The sequence below is a fragment of the Dermacentor andersoni genome, chromosome 11 (genome assembly GCF_023375885.2).
Source record: "Dermacentor andersoni chromosome 11, qqDerAnde1_hic_scaffold, whole genome shotgun sequence".
Classification (NCBI taxonomy): Eukaryota; Metazoa; Arthropoda; class Arachnida; order Ixodida; family Ixodidae; genus Dermacentor; species Dermacentor andersoni.
In genome coordinates this window covers 88,982,871-89,007,506 of record NC_092824.1, presented here as the reverse complement: position 1 = coordinate 89,007,506, position 24,636 = coordinate 88,982,871, and the positions used below count along the sequence as shown (strand labels likewise).

General features: G+C 45.5%; 1 protein-coding gene across 7 annotated transcripts in view; it reads right to left on the bottom strand.

The window, feature by feature from the left end:
• Window positions 1–24,636, bottom strand: part of Stacl (SH3 and cysteine-rich domain-containing protein) — a 326,980-nt gene that overhangs the window by 34,093 nt on the left and 268,251 nt on the right. For all 7 annotated transcript variants that reach the window (XR_008609657.1, XM_055064400.1, XM_055064399.1 and 4 more), the window contains exons 9-11: window positions 8,252–8,363; window positions 3,377–3,537; window positions 770–825 (exon numbers count right to left, since the gene is read on the bottom strand). Coding sequence is in view for 6 of the 7 variants with exons in the window: in XM_055064400.1 (XP_054920375.1) it covers window positions 770–825; window positions 3,377–3,537; window positions 8,252–8,363 (329 nt within the window). In the remaining variant the exon portion in view is untranslated. The remainder of the gene's footprint in view (window positions 1–769; window positions 826–3,376; window positions 3,538–8,251; window positions 8,364–24,636) is intronic.

Here is a 24,636-nt window from a genome sequence, read left to right as displayed (position 1 = left end):
TTTAGTACATTACTAAATATGCGTATTATGTGATTTTCTTGTGAGCCGCCTTTTGTGCGCATATGTGACTTGGCTCTAAAGTTTAAGTGTTCTATCCAACTTTTTATTTCTGCGACCGTTCATTAGTCAGTGCCGCGTTGCTCTTTCATTTTTACTATCCAGTCTTATGTGAGAAAGATCAGCCGGCATCCCATAATAAAAGATAGGGGCAATGACTTTCTGATTCGCCCTCGTAAATATTGCGCATAAGAGAGTCTGTTGAACTAAATATAAAGTAAGCGTAATGGTGAGATAATGGTATGCATGAGAGTCGCAAGCATGGTGATTCAGCCGGCATGCGAATGACGGTTATAGCACATAAATTTGCCTAAACTTTGTAGTTATCGTTTTAAACGGCTTTGCGACTTTGCAAATTTGTCATTTGCAACACGATATTGCGTTATAACCGCAACAGCCGCCGTTCTTATGCTTGTGTACCGATTTATATTGCCTTTCTCACATTTATAAAAGCAGGAATGATCGAAAACTGAGACAAATAAATGCAGATACAGCGTAGCAAATAAAGCCACAAGAACGTCTGAAGACGCAAGCGCGAAGATCATGCAAATACATGTACTGACCGTCATTCTCATTGTAGCGGAACGGTCGCTGCGCCCGAGTTCTCTTTAGCAAATTTAGTAGAAAACCTTACGTTAAAAAGTGCGTTATTATGCGCAGTGGCGTCGCGTGCTTCGTCACAGATAGCGATGTTAATTGTGGTGATTCTCACCTGCGCCACCTGCGCCGCCAGCAGCATGGCTTCCTTTCCGGTCTGACCCATCAGGCCTGCGCAGAGAACGGAATAGAAGGCGTGGTTGTAGTCAAGGGTTTGACGCAGAACCGTCAAGCCAGGTACAATCATAACACAATTATAAACCCTGTCGCTGACCACACAACGACAAAATTGACGCTTCGGTGATCATACGGGCACCTTGTTTACAATGCAGAAACGTTACCGCCGAAACAGCTAAAGTATTACTGATTATGTGGCGAAGCGGCTTCGCATAGGTGCGGTGGAAGTTGGCCGTCTATTTTGTTATGGTTGTTGTCGGTAAGTCTGAACGATCAGTGATTCCAGGTGAAGCCGTGATGACACACTTCGGTATGTCGCCAAGATGCTCGTTAAGTCCCGATCTATGGCGTGCCCAGATGCATGCACGCGCTCTTCTAAGGCGTTTGTCGATGTGGTTCACTTCAAATCATCTGCAAACACCATGGATTGGGACGGCGCGAGCGTCTTAGCGACAAACCGCAATGTGTGATCACAGCTTCTTCTGGAACCACTCATCATTCAGACTGGTGACAACACCTCTTAGCACAACGAAAGGAAATCTTCACAAAACATATGCGAAGTCACTTCGTCACATGTTAAAGAGTACTTAAGCTGTTCCAGTGGTGACTGTTCTGCATTGTGAACGAAGTGGCAGTACGGGCACCTCGATTTTGCTGTTGTGTGATCAATGACAACATTTCTAATGGCTATGTTATAATGCGTGTTAGTTCTGGTAGGGCTGTTGTTTAGTCATACGGGTTTTAAGTGACGCGAAATCGACTAAGGCTATTATCTACCAGACCCGAAGTTAAGCGCATGTAGGTGCATTCATTTTCAATGTTTTGAGAATTCGAAGCGGTGGCCCTTGGCCGTGTAGTGGGGTGCCCATAGAAACGGTAAAGTTAGAAAGCTCCTTGGTTGAGTGGTTCTGTGTTCAGCTTCCACAACTTCAAAGAGTTACCAGCTGCATTTTATCGATGCCATCGCTCGCTACAAATATAAGCATAGTGGGCAGACATGCGTACTTCATGGACGTGCTATGAACATAAACAGATTAAAAGGACGCCCTAAGTTCTTTTTTTTTCTTTAGGCTGTTGACTATTGATGACATTAGGCTCTTGACTTTACACATCATTCTCTACTGATTCTTTTCTTATTTTCTGTAAAAGTAAGTTGTGAGAGGTCGACGGGGTAGGTCTTATGGCCGTTTCAGCAGACCCTCTTCGCCTTGCCGTTACGTTGGATAGAGCAGAGGTGAAACTTTGTTATTTGGCGTGAAATGAACGATGAATCGCCTGCTAATATAAGAAACTCAAATACAAAAGACTATTTGTACCACGGTAGAGCATTTCTACTGTTAGGACTAACCATGGCAGCGGCACAGCTATTGGTGTAACGGCATGCTTCGCCATCATGGAGGGACTCGTCGCCACGTGAACTGAGATACATGGGGCCAAAATTCATAAGAACATATACGTGTCTTTGTAAAGTATGCACACAATCATCTTCACACAGCTCATGAACTTATGAATCCTCGCATATTCGTGAATAAAGTTCATAGACCCTGAAATAAAAGCTGTGAACCTCAAATAGATTGAAGTATATGAATTGGTGACGTATTTACGGGCAGTCTGTAGTCTGTATATCTGGTCAAGAGGACAAGTATAAAAGATGGCAAAGGGGCCTACAAGAAGATTATAGAGAGTTAACAGAAAGTCTTGATTTTTTTTACGGGCAAGGACATCTATGGTAGCTCCATAAATGCCGCGCAATGCAGGTCAGCTTCTTTACCAAAATTTCTAGTGCCTACTGGGATGTTGAGCGAAAGTTTGAAGGACATAGTTCTTGATACTTAGTAACAATTGTCAATAAAACCTACCTTGAACGCTGGTGAAATTAACAAAACTAAAACACAAGAACAGTGAAAATGAAGTCCTTTCTCCTTGTTGCTAACAGTTTACAACAGCAAACACTCCTATCATATAACATAGACTTATTGAGAATCTATGGGCATCGAATTAATAAATGTCACTGTAATTAAACTTACGTGGTCGAGTTATTGCTGTAAACTTATTTTGAGTTTGCGGACGGCTCAGGAGGCATTACTAGGGCGAGTGGGGGGACAACGTGAAAAGATACAGAACATACTGCGGCAAGACGGGACAGTATAAAAAGAACCGATAAACTTGCGAAATGACTGACAACGATAAAGGTATCGCACATACACCGAATGGTCCGTTACAAGGCGGAGCAGTTTACAAAACAAGCCAAGCGACGGAACAGTGAAGCGTAATTCGGCTCATAACTCGAGAGATCGTAGATCAAGTTACGAAAAAAAAAAAGCAGCCTACCAGTCTGCCTACCATAACTCGAGAGATCGTAGATCAAGTTACGAAAAAAAAAAAGCAGCCTACCAGTCTAATACGTATCACGAAGAGCTAGCCATATGTTATGTGGCCACACGCATTGCACACGTGACCAGCAGCACAAGCTTGATGTAGTGCTGGTTACGAGCGCAGTGACTTCTACGCAGACAGAACGCATGGTGTTCAATAGCGCGCGTACTTGTCCGAGGCCCCGCTTCCGGTCTTGAGGCTTCGGAAAGCCTTGAGCCACTTGTTCTTGATGGTGCCGGTGACCGCCGGCACCGCGGTCGACGCCTTGCGCTCGCGGCAGTTGCGTTCCTCCCCGTCCGCCTCTACCTCCTTGCCCCGGAACAGAGCGAACTGCGGCACACGTAGAGCAGAACATGCAACCCGCCGTTTAGAAGTGGGCTGCTGCTTCAATTTGCAGACCACTCGCGCCCCCCCTTCGTTTTCTAAACAGAACGGGTCCGAGCTAAACTTAGCTGGTAGACGTCTTTAACAGCCGTCTATTAGACGTCGTTATTATCCAGGCACTAGATGTTTTTATTCTTCCTTTAAGCTTTTCATTGCGGTGGTTTCTTAAACAGAGGTTTACAAAACCTGGACACTGAACGGGACCGTTGATCACGTGCTTTCACATAGACGTTGTTGGAGCAACGCGGACTCTCAGCCGGCCTAATCTACAACGTCTGACCCCCCCTCCCCCCTTCCTCAGCCCCCGCTCCCCTCCCGACGACCAGGAAATTTCTGCACAAGAATTCGCTTCCATCTCCTGTTGTTTATGAAACTTTTGATGGTGCTGCTGTAAAAAACACGGTCTATTCGTCGGAAGGGTATTTTCGTCATACGCCGAAGTACAGAATGCAGAGTGATTACGCTTAGGGCAGCGTGAACGACTTGTTGCGTTCGCGATTACCTCGAATGTAAATGACTGCTTGTATTCCGCACCATGTTTTCTTTGCCCTGGTCGTTAATGCCATTCTTCTCCACCATCTCATTCGCCTTTCCGCGCCGTATTATAGTGATATAGAGGAGCCAAATGAAATATAGATGGCGTGTTTAAGCAAAGAACGAGTCTTGGCCTGTATTCACAACAACGTCATTACACTAAAACTGTTTGTAAGAGCACGTTTCAGCCACTCGTGATGTTTGAGATACCAGAAGAGGCGGCTGTCCAATGGTACACAGCATTTACCGATGAAAGCTTTGTGAATTCGGGCCCACGTTTGGTATCCTACGCGGGGTGCAGTTTGTGGGGATGGAAGGATGCACGGAGAAGATGACAGTCACATTGGCGCACGGTCAAAGTTTGTCACGTGAGCACATAAAAGTGTAATATTCGAAATGCGGCGGAGGGCACAGCATTTAAAGCAGAGACGTTGGCCCAATGTGTCTATCTGAATCCAGCTCATTTGCAGCTTGTCATAAACATTTGCTCTCTGCATCTAAGATCGCCAGGGAACGGAAACATATGTAAACTACCGGTTGATGTCAGAATACAAAAGCTAGGCACTTGATGAACATATTCAGTACACCTATGTGGTAATTTCAGTCAATCTGAATGAGCATGGTGACTCGGAGGGGGGCTTCAGTTATGACGTAGGTTTTGTTACAGATTCTCGCAGGCAACTAACTGGTGGAAGGTCCAGACAAGAAATGATCCTACGTTAAATTTATCTTTCTTTCAGCGGACCAGACAGATTTCACCACACGTTTCACTACGTCATTTCGGCTGCAAAGATGACGGTACCTGTGGTCATCAGCGCACTGAGGGGTAAATATGGTAAAAAGCTTGTGATATCACTATTTAATTTCTTTTTTTTTGCGGTGAAAAGCTAACTTAGCCCTCGAGATCAGAAGATAGGGATGTTAGAAAAGAAATATTCTACGATATGTCAACCGGCCTGAGGGGATGCGCACTCCTTCCGACGTCCCCTTAAAATCTGCAGGAAAAATATTATATGACATTATATACGTTATTCCCGTCAACGGTGCCTGCGTCGTGGATTGCAGGAACCATGGCGCCTGAAGGGCAGGAGAGCATGCGCTTTTAATGTAGTGAGGCAGATCTTCGGCCGCAACTGCTGAACTTAGCGGCTAAAAACGTTTTGAAACGGTTCAGAACGTTGAACTTGCATTTCTTAAGGAATTAAATGTAATAATTTGAACATCCCCAGTTTCGGAGTTTTCTGCGCCGTGTAAAGATGCGATGAAAGAAAAAAAGCTCACAGCGTAGGGATACGAAGCCTAGCATTTCATGCTATCTTAATCTATTCATTACCTCCCACTCATCCACCCATCGCGGCAAACCCGTATTTACGAGGTCGTAGATTTTTATGGGAACAATCTAATTATCATTCGTTACAATATACGTTCACATGGTTTTTTGTACTTTAGAATGAAGTTTTACTGATATAGTGGTTCACGGAGTTATCGATTAATTATAGATTAATCAGCACATCTTTATGTCAAATGTAACCTGCTCTAGATGTTTGAACATTAATGAGGCCTTATGAGTGGGGAATCCTGTACCTTCTCATTGTACTTATACACAACTTTTTCCCCTTATCTGCTTATATCCTGTATCAATTATTTTTGTACCTATTGTACAATCATATACAACTGTATGGTACACTCATTAATCGAATTCTGTTATTATTATTATTTGTTTTGAACACATATATACAATTAACAGGAAAGGAAAAGCGAGGAGCAGGCTGGTAACTGCCACCGGAAAGGGCACAACTTAGATTCTGTTACACTGATTGTGTAAATAACATTCTATGATGACAACGCGTTGAGACACAACTCAATTACAGATGTCTGGGGTCCCAACTGTACAATGATGATGTAGCTTAGTCCATTTAGTCACGAATAAACTGTCCTGTTCTTTCATTATTGCATCTTGTTCGTTGCATACAGAGCATTCTTTGCATGATTAACTCAGGTGCTGCTTCCTTAAGTGCAACCTCACAGAAATGCACAAAGCCTCCATTATTGTTCACTGCTCGCATACAATAAAAGCCAATGTCTTCGTGATTTTTTCGACACTGCAGATTTCGCTGTGGAAAATATCAGTGATTGATAACAATTGTGCTAAAAAATCTGGCTTTTATTGTTGTTTTTCTACTTGTTGATTGTGCCGCAGTGTTCATTGAGTGCATATTACTACGTAGTTCTTCGTAGTTTTTTCGTTTTACGTAGTTAGGTCCTGAAACTACTAACAACGAATAAAATGCTTTGCAACCTCTCCTACGATTGACTATTTATTTAGAGCTCTCGTATTTTACGATAGAGTGTGACTTCGGTTAAAATGGTGTTCCCCATACACCGCCATCGTCGAGTGCTAACACTTCCAGGGTTATATTTAAGACATGTGCAAGATACCCCAAAAACGTAGACAGAGTCACAACCGACGCCGTAGCTCGATTGATGGAGAATCACTCGCGTAATAAGGAGCTTAGTAGCTTTGGCTCCTACTGGTGGCAAGCCGTCATTTCTTCAACAGTCATTTCCGTGTTTATCTGGGTCTAGATTGAAGGTTACGGCATACTTAACCTTCAGTCGTAATTGCAACTTTCACTCTTAAATTTAGTTAATTCTCCTGTGCTTTCCAATTGTTTTCATTGTCTTCGCGTGGTTGTTACGGAAAAATTGAGCTTCTTGGTTTCCCTGATTATTCTTGCTCTTCCTGGACAGGAGTAGGCGCACTTTGGTTGTGTTTAAGGACAACGAACGAGTACTTCACCCATTAGTAAAAAGTGAGACCCTTCTGGCATACCCTGAGACGAAGGGCCTCATAGGCCAAAATTTAAAGTGCAAGCGAACGCTTCGGCCTCGTCAACATCCGACTAAAATAGTCAAGAGAGGAGTGGTTAATTGTGTTAACATAAATATGTTAAAAAACGACGCTCTAGAATTTACGTTAAATGTGGAACAGATAGTTACTACCATATAGGAGGGTTTGCCAACGCTCGCTTTGTATTATGAGTGTATCAGGTCGAATATCCAGCACAGGTCAGGTACTCCCCTCAGTTTATCGCGGCTATTATTGACGTAACAATTTGTGTAAATAATGCGATATATCTGTTGCGTTTTGCTATTGAGTCGCAGTATCTTCGTGTCTCTGTTAAGTTTTTCTCTAGTGCTTCTAATTTACACATTATTATTCGACGTTCGCTTTCGTTGCTTTGTTGTTTTAGGCTTTTCTGGCTTGACTTATTCACTACATTTAATCAATGGCTAATAAGAATCATTCGTTTTTTAGCCGTTCTTCCTGCTTTCTGTGCTTCGATTTCACAAGACCTCGAGATGCTTCGGTAATCATGTATATAGTGGTATTACTGTGAACACACTAAATATAAGTGCGTAGTTCTAGACTGGCAGGTAGTCCTTATACTGCTAACATGGTGTACAATTGGTATTATAAAATGCCGCTAAGTTCCTCCTTTAATATCAGTGCTCGGCTTGGTGACTATGCGGTGCCAGCTTATCAAGATCAAGGCAGAAAGCTGGGCTAGTTGGTGTGTCATCATTAATCAAAAGACTAGCGCAAATAACAGGGGCACAGACAGAGAAGACGACAAAACGAGCGACAGGACGAGCGCTAAAGCGCTCGTCCTGTCGTCTTCTCTGTCTGTGCCCCTGTTATTTGCGCTAGTCTTTTGATTAATGATTATCAAGATCATCGTGAGTATCCCAGAAAAGCAGCTACATTATCTGTGGTACGTTTTCGGGAAGTTACAAATTAAATTTCTAGTGACGTAGGCGCTGAATATTCAGTTCGCCGACACCCGGACAAACAGCTGAAGTGAATGCTAGTGATTAAAATAATGCTTCGACTCCTTTGGCGAAGATAAACTAGCAAGCTGAAAAGCTTCACTTACAGTCATAAAAGGGCTTCTAGGACGTCGGGGCCCGTATGCAAAGTTACTAATGTCTCTTTGATAGAAATAAAGATAGGGGCAAAATGTTTGCTTTATACGAAGGGTTGCATATGGTCACAAAGCTCTTCGGATAGGTAATGCTGTGGCACTCTGACATCAACGAGGCGGCACAGTGCAGATCAACTTACCTGGGCTTTGACAGCTGCGAGGTGAATCTGTGCCACATGGAGGTCAAACCTTTTCATACTAATGTCCTCCTGAAGTTCATTGGCCTTGTTGTAAAGGCTTGATTCCAAGCTCCTGCAAGACACAAGGTGCACAAGCATAAGGTTTCTTTCGTCAGACCCGTACAGGGTTTCCTCTGAACCTACCGTTAACGAAACTGGACACTTAAATTCGTTGAATACTTTGCTTTTGAAGTCTCAAAAATACACCTTGGCTACGAGGGCTTAGAATTTATACCACTTTACTTCCTTTAAAAAAAAAACAACGAAGTTTCCTTTGGCTCTTGCGCACACATTGCGTGGACGCTTGACCAGCCGAGTAAACTGGGCTGATTCCGGGGGCACTTGCAATTAATGCTGGGCTGATCCCAGCGATAGTGCAATCAAACGTGGTGACTTGGTGCGTAGATCTTGGTAGCAGTGTATGATGCGTGTTCCTGCAAAGGTTTTGTTGTGGTTTCCAGCACGGGCTGTTCTTAGAGGCAGCCAAGTGTCCCAACAATCACGCAACACACATCATTATTCGATTGGGCCGACGAATAAGTGTTCCCAATGGCGTATCGTAACAGGTCTATGCCGGGAAGCTATTTATTGACTTTTTCAACAGTTTTTCGATGGTCTCTGTCCATTTTGGTTCATCATTGCAGCATTATTTCTAGAGAGGCATTTTCACATCCTGACACCCTTTGGCACGCACCTTGAGTGGCAAGGTTTGATACTGCGCCTTTGATTTCAGCCGGAGAACCTCATTGTCTCGGAGCCACCGTGGCGAATGCTGGTATTTTGAAAACGGTTCAACTTAGCGAAAATGGCGGCTTTACTGCAAACTCTCAAACACTAGCTTTGTTTTGAAAACGGTTCAGCTCAGCCAAGAGGACGGATTTACTGAAAGCGCCCGAACGCCGTAGCTTTGTTCCAGCTCAGTATTGTGTGAAATTGTCCGATTTCAGGTCACGACTTTTGTGCAATAGTAAGCGCGTGGCCTCCAGCGATGCATTATGTTTTCTACTGAAAAAAAAAAATCATTGCACTGCATTGAATAACGTTCGGTTGCCGGCGGTTTAAGAGGTGACATGCCCACATTGGTAAAAAAGTGGCTTGATATTTTTTTTTTGTATCTGTGAGTAAAGATCTCCAGCCTCAGAGATAGTCTCAACATGTTTGAATGTGTGGATTTCTCTAGAACAATCCTGGTATGTTTTTAACGGACCCATGTTTGAGACATGACATACATTCTTATGGCCATATAGTGATACACCATGAAATTTCTGCCTAGAAGATGTAGTTAATTTGGCACAGTAATTCAAAGCAGTACTGAAAAAAGAAGCAACATAATTTTTTGTCCCTTGAAAGGACTACCAACAAAGGCCTTCGCTTTAGAAAAAGAAAGGGTGCACATTGATACGTCCGATGGCAGTCACCTCTGAATTTCAGATTTTATATCTGACACCATAAAATATTCGCCAGTTATGCAGTTACGCTACTGAATGGCGGAACGCAAAGCTCAAATCTAATAGGATTGAGCTCAGTCAACTCGCATGAAGACATTTACAGAGGAATACACAACGAAGCGCCTAGCCATTGTCAATGGGCTGGTAAATTGACCATAATCACTTAAGAAACAGAACGCCGTGCGACGATTGTTATACGTTGCAAACGATAGCAAATACTGAACAGACACTGCATCATATCTCCTCTAAGTAAACTTACTGCGCGGTTGAGCTTCTGGGAGAGAGGAGGGCACGCAGTCGTTTCTATAATACCCGCAAATTAGGGCTGAAAAATTCATTATGTAACTTGCAGTACCTCTTGCACAACTCCAGCTACCATATACCATTCCGATCGGGAATGAACGAGAAGAGGTCAGTCAATATAACAAAATAAAGCAGACGCAGTGACTCCTTATTCTACCTGACAGCAAATGAAAGCCCCTTCGCACACCTTTTATAACAGCCTTAGAGGAACATGAGAAAACAAGCAAAACAAGCGAGTCAAACAGCATCGCCGCGATGCGTCAGAAACTAGGCTTCACGGCAGCGCTCGCGCGGAACGGCGGACTTGACACGTACCGCGTTTCGCTTAAACACGCGGGGCAGCCACAGTAACTGCGCGAAGGCCTAATTAGGAGAACTACCCGGCGTCTAAAACGAATGTAACGTATCGGACGCACAATCGAACGTTATGCACTCGCCAAGGACTGACAGGTGATCGTAGCGCGAGATAAAAGCGGCGCTTCGCCGAGCGCACAGTCGCGGTCCACGGCGCGCAGGCACACGTACCTGGATTCGCGAAAGCTATCGGCTGGTGACGACGACGGCGAACCGAAACTGGTTCGCGCGCGGATGGCGAGTCATCGCTTTTCCGTCGGAGCGTGGCAGTCGTCCCACGCAACGTCGTGGTTGTCGGTCAGTCAGACATGTCGCACGAAGAAACGATCCTCAACGGTCGCCTACCGTCCAGAGTTCGGATCGCGGAACCCGCACACCCACCGCTGCCGCGGCGGACCGCAGCTGCAGCACCGCGGCAGCGCGCCATCATGTGAGACAAGATGGCGTCGATTACGAGACAGCGGAGGCAGAGGAGTACCGAAAGGAAGAGAGTATAGAGAGAGCACGGAGAACTGAGTTGGAGAGAGAGTGCTATGCCTTCGGGCATTGGTTCGCGCTCCGCGCAGCGCTGATGACGCTATCGATTTAGAAAGCGGCAGCAGAAAAATAGAGAGAAAGGGCTTGCGGGCGTGCCGGAGCAGACGACAAGATGCAGACGACACGCGTCGTCTGTTTCGCTCGCCTCTGGCTATTGTTTGCCCATCGATTGCTTATAAAAGAGTCAAAAGCTATGGGCGTAGGTATAATGGCGGGCGAGCTTGATGATGCCTAGCCACGACAGCTTGTTTCGAGCCTCTGGCCCATCGACGCACACACGCAGGCGACCATGGAGGAGCAGGTATGACGTTTAACGGAGAGCCGCTGGTCGTCAATTGCGACAAAGAGGTTCGTGCACGTCGCAACAAGGCGGCGCGGATATAAAAGGAAAAGAAAATGTCTTCTCCGCCGTTTCTGGCGTTCCGTATTGACCGCAGTGGTGGCGTCGGCGCGTTTTAGTAAGTGGGTGTCGGTGACACGCAACGATGTTAGTCTAACGTCCGCTCTATATATAACGACATGAAAAAAAAGAGAGAGAGATTAGGGCGACTGCTTCACCGAAACCGCAAGGCTAATTTGCATAGGCGCGAAAAACGACCGCACACGTATAAAAAATGAAGAAACAGTCCCGTGGGGCTCTTCACATGGGGTCGCGCGATATCAACCGCACAATATTGATCGCAGGGGCGGGCGGTGCTATACTCTCTCGACATGACCTTAGGATTCATTGATTATGCATGACTAGTTGCTCGTACAGAGTGGACCACTGAATCGCCGCGGGGCCCATTTTCGTGGAGATTCAGGTTATATCGGCGCGACGTATGCAAGCTCACGCTCTAGCCGGCTGTCGTGCTTAACGTTCTGCCTCGTGGTCGCCGATAACGACTAACACGCTTATAATCACTGACCCGTGCTATAAGTTGGCCAATAGTGCGTCCCACTACTATTGCCGAGGGCTGTTTTTATGCACTTGAGAGTACAAGTGACAAATGGACAAAAGCCACTTGCTTGCGAATGAGGTACTACTGAATTTGTTATTCGCTGCCAGTGACAGCCTTTTGAATGTTTATTGACTGATTAACCATTGCAAATGTATATGGATATTTAGCTGCATATCAACGAAAAGTCTATTAAGGACAACGAAAGGGCAGCGGAATTGCAAGAAAATTTCTATACCGACATTTCTGAAGGAGAATATAATTTTACAAGTGGTAAAGCGCAAAACACGGTACCAAAAGGAAGACGAGATGGACGGTGCGGGATACACAAACAACTGTGTCGCTTGTAACTTTTGCGATGAAAAAAAAGCGTAATTTTTCGAATATAACTCAGGTAAAATAATACTCTTCTAAAGGAAGTTATAAGTACGACTTAGATACCGGTGGTTACTGGTATCTTATCGCAGCAAAGCTGTCAAGTAGGCACGTTGACTTGTATTACTCGTGAGATGCTCGACACCTCATACAAGAACGTGTGAATACAGTTTCTAGAATACCAGTGGAGGTTCTACACAGTAGTTTCTGTGTCAGGCTTAAAGAAAGTCTACAGAAAGTTTATGCATGCTTCTATGTGAAAGATGTGTCTTTTTTTTTTTTTTAGATAGCCTGTGGAACATTTCTCAGCTAATATTTGTAGACGTTTAAGAACCTGCTTTGGCATGCCGATCACAGTTGTCCAAAAGAAACACAAGACACCTTAACAAATTCCGCCTATATTTAGTATGTAGCTTACCCGTATATACTACTTAAAGTAAGAATGCATAAAGTAAGAATGAAAACACCCGGCGTGGTAGCTCAGTGGCTGCGGTGTTGCGCTGCTATGCTCGAGGTAATGGGTTCGATCCCAGCCACAGCGGGCGTGTTCCGATCGGGTCCTAATGCTAAAGTGCTCGTTCTCTTATATTACACGTTAAACCCCAGGCGGTCAAAATCAATACGGTGTCCCCTACTACAGCATTATTCGTAATGATCTCCTGGAGAACGTTTTGCTTCAACGAAAGTCTATTTTAGGTCGGCGAAAAATGCACAATATGTAAATAGGGGCTTCTGGCAGGCGAAGTAAGCCTACCATTCAAGCGATTCTAGAAACATCGGTTAAAGGTCATTAGTGAGTTGGCGGATATTTTGCCCCTCACGCTATTCTGCTGCATCCGAACTCTTACATATGGACTGTGAGCGAGTATGTAATGTCTGCACATACTTTAGAGGCTACTTTTACTGGCTGTGATCGTTTTTTTTTACGCATAACGGGTGGGCAGTTTGCACGCAGCAGTAAGCCTTTTTGTTTTATTCCATACATGTACGGATTGCTATGCAAACGTATGTACTACAAGTCTTATAATCTGGTGTGGACAACAATACGCGAAGCTTCCCACGAGATACTCTTCAAATACTTGCGTTGTATTTGTGTTGCATAATGTTATTTTACTGCGATAAGTTTTTACATTACTACTGGCGATTTCCTTTAATGTGGGACAAGTAGCTGCTTCTGGCATCAGTGAGTTACCTGGACTTGCTTTGTTTTCAGAGCGTATTCGTAAAGGTCTTTTATTTTCTTCTTGTCTTCGCACCTGGAGACATTGAATTATTGTCAATACAGAGCCGTGCGGCCACGCCTCTTTACCTAAAGTTGCGTTAGAAAAGAATGATGTAAACGCCCCTGTACAGTGCATACAACGTCGAAAGAATGCTTCATACGTCGAAACTGATTTAGCAACCTGTATAAGAATAGGATCGTATATATAGGTTAGAAGCAATGAAGATTAATTGATTGATGGATGAATGAGTGATTGAACGCTTGCGAATTCATCATCATCATAACCAGCTTATTTTTATGTCCGCTGCAAGACGAAGGCCTCTCCCGGCGATCTCCAATTACCCCTGTTCTGCATGGTTAGAAGTAGTATTCAAGCCGTTAGACTGGGAAGGCTTAGGAGTGAAGATCAACTTCGAATATCTGACGTCCTGTTCAGCAACACGGGAGTTGAATTGCAAAAAAGTGATTGAGGAACTTAACCAAGAAAGTGTAAGAGTAGGGTTGAAGAACAATACGCAGAAAACGAAGATGATGCTCAATAGCCGGGCAAGGGAACAAGAATTGATGATCGCGAGTCAGCCTCAAGAGTCTCTGTGAGAGTGTGGCTATTTGGGGCCAATTACTTCCAGGGACTCTTGTCATGAGAATGAAGTTTAGCGAATTAAAATGGTTCGGAGCACATACGGCAACCGTTAGCCAATCATGAATGACAGTTTACCGCTATCCTTGAAAATAAAGGTGAACAATCATTGCATTCAACAAGTACTGACGTATGGGGTAGAAACTTGGGGGTTGGCAAAGAAGCTTCAGCTATGAAACGAAAAACGTTAGGCATAACGTTAAGAGACAGGAAGACAGTGGCGTGGATTAGGTAACAAATGGTTACAGCCGATATTCTAGTTGACATGAATAGGAACAAATGGAACTGGGCAGTCCACGTAATGCGTAAGGTGGATAACCGGTGCAAGCTTGATGACGCCCGTCTGATGAATTGTCGCTACCTACTCAAGCAACATACAGACCAGCGCGTCGCTAATGGAACGTTCCCGTCCCCTGTTCGCGGTCGAAGCTTGCCTCCTTGCGTTGGAGCACATCTCAAGCTAAGGATTGGGTGTGTGAAGGTGTGCGAAAGTTTATATCGACAAGGGCGTGTGACCAGTCCATCGCGTACGTCTTGTTGCTACTGCGAGACGCTTCAGCACCTGTTATTGGAGTGTCCCACGTTCACTGCGCAGGGCACGTCGTTAGTGAGGGACCGTCGTCTCCTTGACCTGCCGTGCACGACACTCGACGAATGTTTCTATCCCAATAGCTGTGCGCCTCGATGCGATCAGGTTCGTCGCGCTGTCCCTTACTTTTCTAGAAATAACTAACTTTGGTTCACGTTTGTAGCTTATTTCTGTTCTGTATTGACAAGACATCACACATTGTTTCTTCTATTTCAGCATTCTTTAGTAGCGTGAGCTGCAGTGACCGGTCACACTGTGTGCGACCTGTACTGTGTGTTTTGTGCTTTATTCTTTGAAATTTGTCACCTTAGTCTTTTTATCGGCTTTCCTTCCCTTCTTCCCATCTTCCATTGCTATGTTTCTGTCTCCTCCTTTCTGAAGAGTAGGCAGGCGTTGGGACCCTTCCGGTGGCAGTTGCCAACCTGCTCCTCGCTTTCCCTTTCCTGTCAAGTGCATATATGTCTTCAAAGCAAGTAATAATAAGAATATTTTATTAGTTACAGAATGGATGCCAAGAGAAGGGAAGCGCCGCAAAGAACGGCTGAAAATTACGTGGGGTGAATAAATTACGAAATATTGCTAATGAAGCGGATACTAAAGAGAAATAAACGCTATCAATCAGTCGAGACTGATGAAGTAGTCTTTAAAACCTCTTTTCTTGCCTATTTCATGATCAGAAGGGGATTACAGCTAGAGAATATGTAGGCCGAAATTCCATGGATTGAATTTCGCGCCCGAAACTTCCACACTCGCATAATTTAGTCATACGTCACGGTTTTCAAGGTATCTTCTCGTATTTGGACCGTTGTGGCGTCGACAACGTTCTGGAAACCAAGCCAACCTGACTCTTTCAGGATGTAGTGTGGTTCCTCTTTGCAGATAAAGCTTAACTAGACTGGAGCAGACGCCGTCGAAGTTTGTGACGTCATGGCGAGCTGGTTCGGGAACTTCACAGCGGGGTCGCCACCTGTTCGTGCTTGCGCTTTTTTTCCGGCTTACCAAACCTCCTCTCATCTTCTCACGGTAAGAGCGCCTTTTCTATGTGTTTGTCCTAGAAGGATAATTTACCAATGCAGTTAAACTTATTGTTTTTTTTTTCTGTTATCTGCACCCAACTTAAAAAAAGATAGCCTGTGGCAGATAACACAATCCTCAGCCTTGATATAAATTGCTTGATGAGCTGTCCACTACTTCTGCGAGAACTGAAAATTCAGAATTGAATGCTTAACATATTTACACTAATTATCTTTTGAAGCCATGACTTCACAGCACGTATTACAATTTACGAATTGTAGCCGGTGAGTTCGCCAGGCGTATCCACTTGGAACGAATACTCAGGACTACCCCAGTTTCGAGATATTAATGTTCAAAAGGTCCGACGAAATGCATTGGCGTTGCAGTTACTTTTGTGGTTCAATGCATAACATCGCGTTTTCTTAAAAAAAGTAAGCTAAAAAATTAAATTAAAGTATGGGGTTTTACGTGCCAAAGCCACTTTCTGATTATGAGGCACGCCGTAGTGGAGGACTCCGGAAATTTCGACCACCTGGGGTTCTTTAACGTGCACCTAAATCTAAGTACACGAGTGTTTTCGCATTTCGCCCCCATCGAAATGCGGCCGCCAGGGCCGGGATTCGATCCCGCGACCTCGTGCTCAGCAGCCCAACACCATAGCCACTGAGCAACCACGGCGAGTAAAAAGTAAGCTGAACAACAACGCATTCTTACCGCAATTCTGACGCCTTTTACCTCTAAACATGTGCCATCCTCGGAATTCGTTCCAAGTGCATGTGCCTTTGGGATACAGTTACAATTCGCAGGTCGAAATATTTACGAAATATTCAATTAAATTTTTAATTAGTCTAATTATGTTATTATTCCGCTAAGCATATTGATTTCTCGTAGAAGTAATGGACGTATTATCACGTAGTTCAGCTCATGGGTTAGAATTGAGCTATCTGTATCTGCCACAGGCAATATTTAAAATTTTGGTGTGGCTAAAAAAAGAAAGAAATCGCCCTTTATACAAGATACGGCGCGTGAAACCGCGCGCGGCCGTGCAAACTACCACTTGTTGGCGGAGTCGAACCCCCCCCCCCCCGCTCTGCCTCCCCCCGCTTTGCTCCATATATGGCGCGTGAGACTGACCCATGATGGTCAGTTCCCCTTGCGCCCGGCGGACTCTCTACGCGTCGCTCTTAAGACACAGCAGCCCGGGCGGGCGCGCGCGGCCGACTGAGCTGCCCCCAGTAGAACGCGCCACCTCTCTCCCTACTCACGGCGGACCTTGTCCCCGTCGCAGGTGGCTTTCGAGATACAGCGGCATTGGCAGGCGCCCGCGGGCGGATGGGCCGCCCGGATTAGAATGCCCCCCTTTCCTACCCTCACCCCGGAGTCTTGCGCGTTACGGAAGACGGCGCGCTTCCTCTCTTTCGTGCGCGAGATTGAGCCGCGAACGCCGGCTCACCCCCGCATGCTTTCACTTGCGCATACAGCGTACGTCGCGAGGCGCGCGGCGACGATTGTATCGCCCTTGGACTTTATACAGAACATCACGGCGACGGCGACGCTGACGGCAGAAGTGCGCTTGCGGTGTGCATATAATTGTCATCGCAATAAACGTGTGTGTGACGTGTGGGAAGCCGGTGGACCATGGTAGAAGTAGAGAGGGGACACGCGTCCGGCTCCTCGAAGAGGCAGGACGTGTGCCGAGTGGGCTCCTGAACAACACTTTGCAATGTGGTGAGCCTGATTTAAATAGTCGATTCAGGACCTCGCGGAGGTGCGACAGAATGCTAACATTAATAGACTCTGTTGGCGAAAATGTTATACAGCTGTTCAAAGATGTAGCGGCGCATTAGTGCAACAAAATGCATGCAAACAAGAAGTTGCGATTGCATAACTGCGCCACTGCGACGAAATGCTAACGCATTCCTCTCGCATTCACCGCGAAATTACCATTCTTTTCTTTTCGTAAAACTTAATGCAACATTCTTAAAATTGTAGAAGGAGCCAGAATTCTTAAAGTTTATGAATATATTATACGAAACCGGTTACAGATCACAGGTTACCCCTTCAATAGATATCAAGAGAGAAATCTACCTAGGCATTCGTGTTGTGATCCATCTTGCAGCCACTGTGAGCCAAGCTCAATATGTATTATGTTCTGAGTGTTTTCGTAAATCCGTATTTCCTATGTAGAGTGTTTGGTAGAGCTTTGTTTTATATACAGTCTTATGACACACTAGGTGAAGCTAAACCGTGTGTCTCTTCGAAGCGCACAATCTAAAAAGATGGAAGGAAATTCAACCTCCAGTCGAAGTCCATCAAAGACTGTCTTCCTTAGGGAACTGGGAGTAGAATGGACCAGAGCCACTGCGCACGGAACTTTATCGCATCATACCACGCGTTAGGAAAGTAGGAGGAACGTCGGATGGCTTCATTTTTTGAAGCCAAGGTGTTTTTGGCTGACTCCATACGTGTTTGGCATATCTGGGTATCTTGTAACCGCTTTCAGAAAAAGAACCCCACTTCAGCACCTTCAGAGCGTCGTTGCCAGTTGCAATAGGTGTAAAATGTATGTAAAACGTAGGTCTGAATGAGACAAGACGCTAGAACTAGTAATAGAATTAGGTAAATTTAACTGTACGGGCATAATTAGTGCCGATGTTGTCTAAAAGGAACCTCATTGAATAGTAGCTCTGTAAAGGGTGCACCTCCGTAGTTATAGGCATGCTGAGGCAAAGCCGCCGTACGGCACACTTGGGGGAAATTGAACGAATTCGCTTGGAAAAAACTAGCGCTCGCGGGATGCAATTGCCTTTGGAAGACGGCTTCAGCGGTGCCAAAAAAGTGATTATTAGTCTCAGAGTAGTTAAAATTAACGGTACGCGCGTAATTGGCGCCAATATAGCCGAAAATAAGCCACATTGCACCATAGACTGCCTTTTATCAGGGGTCGGCCTACCTGGGTTCTTGGTCAGAAAAAGAAAGGGTTAGCAAAGTGTCGCTGCTAAACACAAGGAAGGATGAAAGAATTGCGCGTAAAATGCGATACAAGAGAAGAAAGTAGGAAATTATGAAGCTGTAAAAGAAAGAATGTAATCAATAATTCATCATCGAATCATTTGAGTCACCATGTACGTCAACCTTGTCTTCATATTCACTTGGTTGACAAATTCTTTTTTATTGCGATACCAAATATATGAACACTCCAAGCGCAATGCTGCCGTCGCCGTCGCCGTCGCCGTGAGGTTCCGCATAGTGTCCAAGGGCGATAACATCGTCGCCGCGCGCCCCGCGCCGTATGCTATATGGGCGAGAGAAAGCATGCGAGGGTGAGACGGCGATCTCGGCTATTCGGGGCTGTGTCTTGAAAGCCATCTGCGACGTTTACAGAGTCCAGCGGGCGCAAGTGGAACTGAAGATCGCGGCTCAGTATCACGCGCCATGGAGCAAAACGGAGAGGCAGTGCGGAAGGGCTTCCTTGAAAAGGAAACGGGTCACACGTTCATGCGCACTGTTCACGTTGCTCTTGCGTTGAAGCGATAAACTGCACGAATGCGACTTCGCTTGCTGTTGTTGCCGCGCTTGCTCGCACCAGCGATTTGACCGCGACTGTCCGCGCTCATCGAGTGTGATGTGTTCATGTTTTGTTGTGCGGGCTGACAGCAAGCTTATTAATTTAGTTAGTAAGCGAATGTTTCCAAAACTGCGACTTCTTTACTGCATGATTGTTGGGACAGTCAAATGGTCATGTGCAGTTTGTATCGTCTTTCGTTGAAATAAGCATTTTCTAAACGCACGTACAGTCGAGAGCAAAAGTTTGGGAACAGATGTGCCGCCAATTTTTTTTTCTTCTCAGCCTAAGCATAAAGGCTAAAATCAAGTGGTACTGTCTACGTGCGCCTGTTTGACCAGCGTCATGCAGTAAGACAATTTCACGTGCAAGAGATTGTGCTAGGACAGTGCATGATTGTTGGGGCACCACGTATGTGTATACTGAGCGCGTAAATAAGAAACATATGACCTTGAATTTCTACAATTTGATATTTTGCATCTAAGTAAAGAGTTTTATTACACCTGGCAAGCGGTGACTGAAGTCTGAACGCTTTATTTAAATTCGACGCAATGAACTTAAAAGAAGTTCCTGCGCTTTTGCGCTTCGTGAAACATCTGAATGTCGAAATGGGAGCTGGCACCCAGCCAGTGCTGGGGTTGACATTCTCTGTAAGTGCTCTCTCGAAGCGTAGCTTCGTATGTGTTGTATGCGTGTGTGAGTTTCTTGGAATGGCTTTCGTCTTTTATGAGTGTCGTAAGGCATACTTGAGAGATCACAAGGGACGTGAGACATGGCGAAGAATGTAACAACTACACTGTGGCGTAGCCTTAGCTGTGTAGTCTTCTACGACTTCCAGTTCGCGTCGCCTCCTAGTACCCGATAGCGAGTGCTCAATCTGGGTACAATCGTATTCCGCCTTATATTCTGGTTTGCCATCTTGAAGTGATGGCGATGATGATTAGTTAACTCCCCTCTTGGAACAAGAAGGTGGCGTATGTCTTCACACTCCTGCGCACTTAAAAAAAAGATGGGCTGACTCGCCGCTAGTGAGTGACAAGAGGAAATTAGTCGTTACCGATCCCCTGATAAAAAGTGCTTTATACGGCTAATCTTATTGAAAAACCACGCAGCTGAGTGAAAATGCAGCAGCTTATGCGGCTTACAATGCGTGCCGATATGCTATTTTGTTGTTCGTTCTCGCAAAAGTGGCGTCTCGTAGCTAGTTTTGTGGTGCGGAAGTGATGTGACCTGGTGTTGGTGCTAAGGCTGCTTCCAAAAAGCCCCTCGTTACCAACATCAAAGAGGCAAGAATCTCAGGCAGAGCGCGACAGGTATAAGAGCTCTCCAATTATCCTTTCTTTCTACAGGGAAGCTTTCTTTTCGAACCTTCCCGAAATTTCCTGACCGTGGCTGCTGGGTGCTGTCTGGCCGAATAGCTCATACTTAAACAGAATTTGAATTACGGGGCCGATGGTGGGATCAAGCTTTGGTGCCCCAGCACAGCCAGCCCGATGCCCTAAACATTAGCCACAATAGAGCGCATGCTGTCTATCGTGCCAACGCCAGCTAACTCTTTGAAACGATCGCCGCTTGTGTCACATTGCGCAGCACGGATGCGCGAGAGCGCATGCGCACGCGTTTCCTTTACGCTGAAGACGCAGAAACGAAATGGGCAAATTTGTAGCATTTGACTAACCACTTCGCGGAAGCTTCACTTCACATAGATCCTAATATGTGCGTTGGATCCGCGTGATTTTTTTCAAGCGAAGCTTGTATTGCCTCACTCGTGTCGGCGTCGGTGTTGGTGTTGCCGTACGAAAAAAAACCGAAGCCGCGCAAAAATAAAAGTAGGATTCGAACCACCCGACCTCCGGGTTGCGAGACCCACACGCTATTCGATTCAGCCCCTGTCGGTCCTTCTTTTAAGTCTTTCTATTGCAACAACCAGATACAAAGGGGTGACAAAATGCGTTATTTTTTATTCATTTGTGACAGCTCATTAAGTGGTTCCATCATAGGCGGCTGTTAAAGCGGGGTTTTATATCCAACAAAAAGTAGACGCAATTCAAGGCACGAGCCAATCACAGGTATCCGCTTTTCCTCCAGAGGAGGGAAAAGGTGTAATCGCGTGTTCCCTGGCCTCGATCCCGCTGTTTCCTGTCAGTTCCGCCCCGGCGGTCAGATGGGGAGGCCGCGTTTGGTTCGTTCTGCCGGAGAGCAGGCCTCGTTGAAGGAACGCCAGCGGGATCGGGCCGCGCGTCGTGCGTTCGGCAGAAGAAAAGGCGGCGTTTGATCAACGCCGCCGGCAAATCGCTCGAGAAAGGGGTCGTCGTCGACGTGCCAACCTCGCCGTCAGGGAGCGCGAAGCCGAGACGTTACGACAACGAAGAGCCGCGGATCGCCAGTTTCGCTTGCACCCCTCCTCACATTAGTGGAATGACGGTAAATTTTTTTTTTTTTTGAGACCAACTACTAAGTCCCTACTTTTTGGTTAGGGTTTTTAGTTTGTGTGAGCGCATGTTGCGTATAAGTGTGTAAAACTTATTTGAAATCTCGACAGTTATAACACATTAAAGCATTATTGCACGAGTTAAATAAGTATCTATTGAATGAATGTCATCAAAAAAGCTGGCGATGGTCAACTCGACTGCGAATATCTGCTTGGTATTGCTCGCGTAAGATGATCCACCTTTCCTTTTCTTTTTAATTGCATGATTGTTGGGGCACCCGTATGTGTACCCGCACATGTAATTCAAAACTCTGCCACCTTGAGTCACTACAATTTGAAATTTTCATCCATTCAAATAATGTTTACAGTGGGCCACTAATCTCTGAAATCTGAACATTTCCTTTAAGTTCGACGCGATGAATCTAAAACCGAACCAGCATATTTGTGGTTCCGCAAGTGTTTGTCTCGAAGTCGAAGTTGGCATCCGGGCAGCGCTGCGTTGTAAGCTTCTTTTCTTTCCGGAGATTTTAAAGAGTCAAAACCACGATATTATGTGGCACGTCGTGTATAGTGGGGAGTCCGGATTTGTTTTTAACACCTATGGTTCGATTAGGTGCTTAGATTAGGTGTGTTTAGATTAGGTGACGTCAAAGACGTTACCTAAATATAAGCACAGGAGCGTTCCCCGTCGAAATGCTTCGAAAGCTGTCGTCGGGGTCGGGATTGAAACTACAAACTCGAGCTCAGCATCCAAACGCTATAGTCGGAACCATATCTGCAAATGTTCTCTTGAAGTGGCCCGGGGTGGTACGTTTGGAACCTCGCGAACTGGTGCGTTGCAGCTTTTCGTAGCTAACACCGGAGGTTTTTATTTGAAAGGCATGCGCTACTGTTCGAATATTTCATGCTGTATTTTCTAGTTTGAAGATGCCGCAGACAATGATCACATATAAAGCAAGGGGAACGTGCTGTCACGAACTTTCCGCGCCATTTTTTCAACGAATCTGTTAACAGTCGAACCTCAGTATAACGACGTCACGTCTGACACATAAGTACTTCTGTTATATCCGATGTTCGTTATAAACATATATATGTTATACTGTACTGACGGTCAGACAATTTTTATTGACATTGTTATATCCGATATTTCGTTATATCCAGGTTTTCTGATATCGAGGTTTCACTGCAGTTCCACAACGGTTCTGCGGCGACGGCGAAGGCCCGCGACGGCATGCGGCGGCATGGTTGGTATCAAAAGATAGCAAGAGAAAAATTTGGCGCTACAACCCCAAAGGTCGAAGCATTGACAGAGGCAGCAAGGTATAGCGTTGCGCTTGGACTCCTCGGCCGGCGTTCTAACTAAACGCGGGTGCGACATGTTGGCGCGACGCAGCACGCAAGGCTAATGCTGATGGATATAGAAGGAACGGCGCCCAGGCAGCTACCGGACGTCTCGTAGCGCTGACCAGATGTGGAGCGTCGCCAGCGGGGTTGTAGATGTCGCACCTCGAACTGCATGAGTCTGAGATGAGTCTGACGGGAAACTGTTGGCATTAGTCAGTGCCCAGTGAAACACTAGATAATGTTAGCTTGACGTTTACTGCCCGTTGCGCTCAGAGCAGTACATACAGACAGCAGGGAAGGGGCTATCTGTAATTGCCCATCTAGTGGACATGTGCATTTCGTCTGCTGCACGCTGAAATTCTGATTGACTGGGTTGGGGTAGGGCGTCAGAAGGGGAAGGCAAGCACCCCCAGCCAATCAGAACTTACAGCAGCAGACGAAGTGGACACTTAACATTAACAGAAATAATGTTTCTGTCTAAATTTTTATTCTGATATGAGGTGCACTACTATTTCTTTGACTGTGCACTAAGTCGCTCTATAGTTAACACAGCGTTGCACCTTGTTTGTGAAAGTGAGTATAGTTTGCACAATGAATGAGCGTCTAAGTGGCTTATTCGTCTATCATTGTGCTTTTATCAACCCACTCACCCAATTGATGACTCACAAGAAATTCAGGGTATCATACTGCGAATGGACCATCGTAGGATGGTTGTCAAAGAAGCGATAGCTTCACGGGGGACCTGCTGATATATGCTGCTGATGAGAGTTAATGGTTAGATTTACTCGTTAATGCTATGAGACGTGTGGGCGAGTTGACGTCCGCTGCCTCCAAGATCGGCCCTCCTTACAAACCACATTAAAGCCCACCTGGCGACACATATCGTACATTTGTATGAAAATTGTCCATCGAGATAGTCACTTTGATTGCATTGCCTCCGGGATCGGCCCAGTTTATTCGACCGCAGAGCAGTCCACGGAAAGGGTGGGGGGGGGGGGGGGGGCAGCAAGAAACAACAGGTGCGCCCTAAATAAGCACTATAAACAGAAACAGTAAATCAGTTTGTGCTCATAAAGTAGATTCTAGAAAGCCAATTTTCCTTTATTTCGCGGTATTAGGTTGGTTATTAGAACAGAAAGTGATGGTCAAAATTCCAGTTTTTTTGGTTAAGTTTCGCGCTGAAACCGCGGTGGCGGTGCGACACAGAGACGTCACGGATTTAGAAGTATATCGTGCTACTTGGGCCGTTGGTGCTTAGTAAATGCTCTTGAGACTTGCTGAGTTCAGTCTTTGGATCTTTCAGAATAAATTGTGGCCTAATTTTAGCGATAAAAATTATATAGACCGGAGCGGCTGCCGTCCGAACCGATGTCGTCACGGCAAGCTGGCGCGGGAAATTGAAGACGGTGTGGCAACCATGTCTTTCGTTTTGGCGTCTTTTCTGGCTCATAAACCATCTGTCTGCCCACGGTAAGAGCGGCTTGTTTTGGTGTTGAAGGAGGACAATTTACTAACTCAACTAAAATCATTTTCCTCCTTATTGTCGCTTAAAATTTTTCGGAGTGACTTCGTTGCCAGTATTGCCA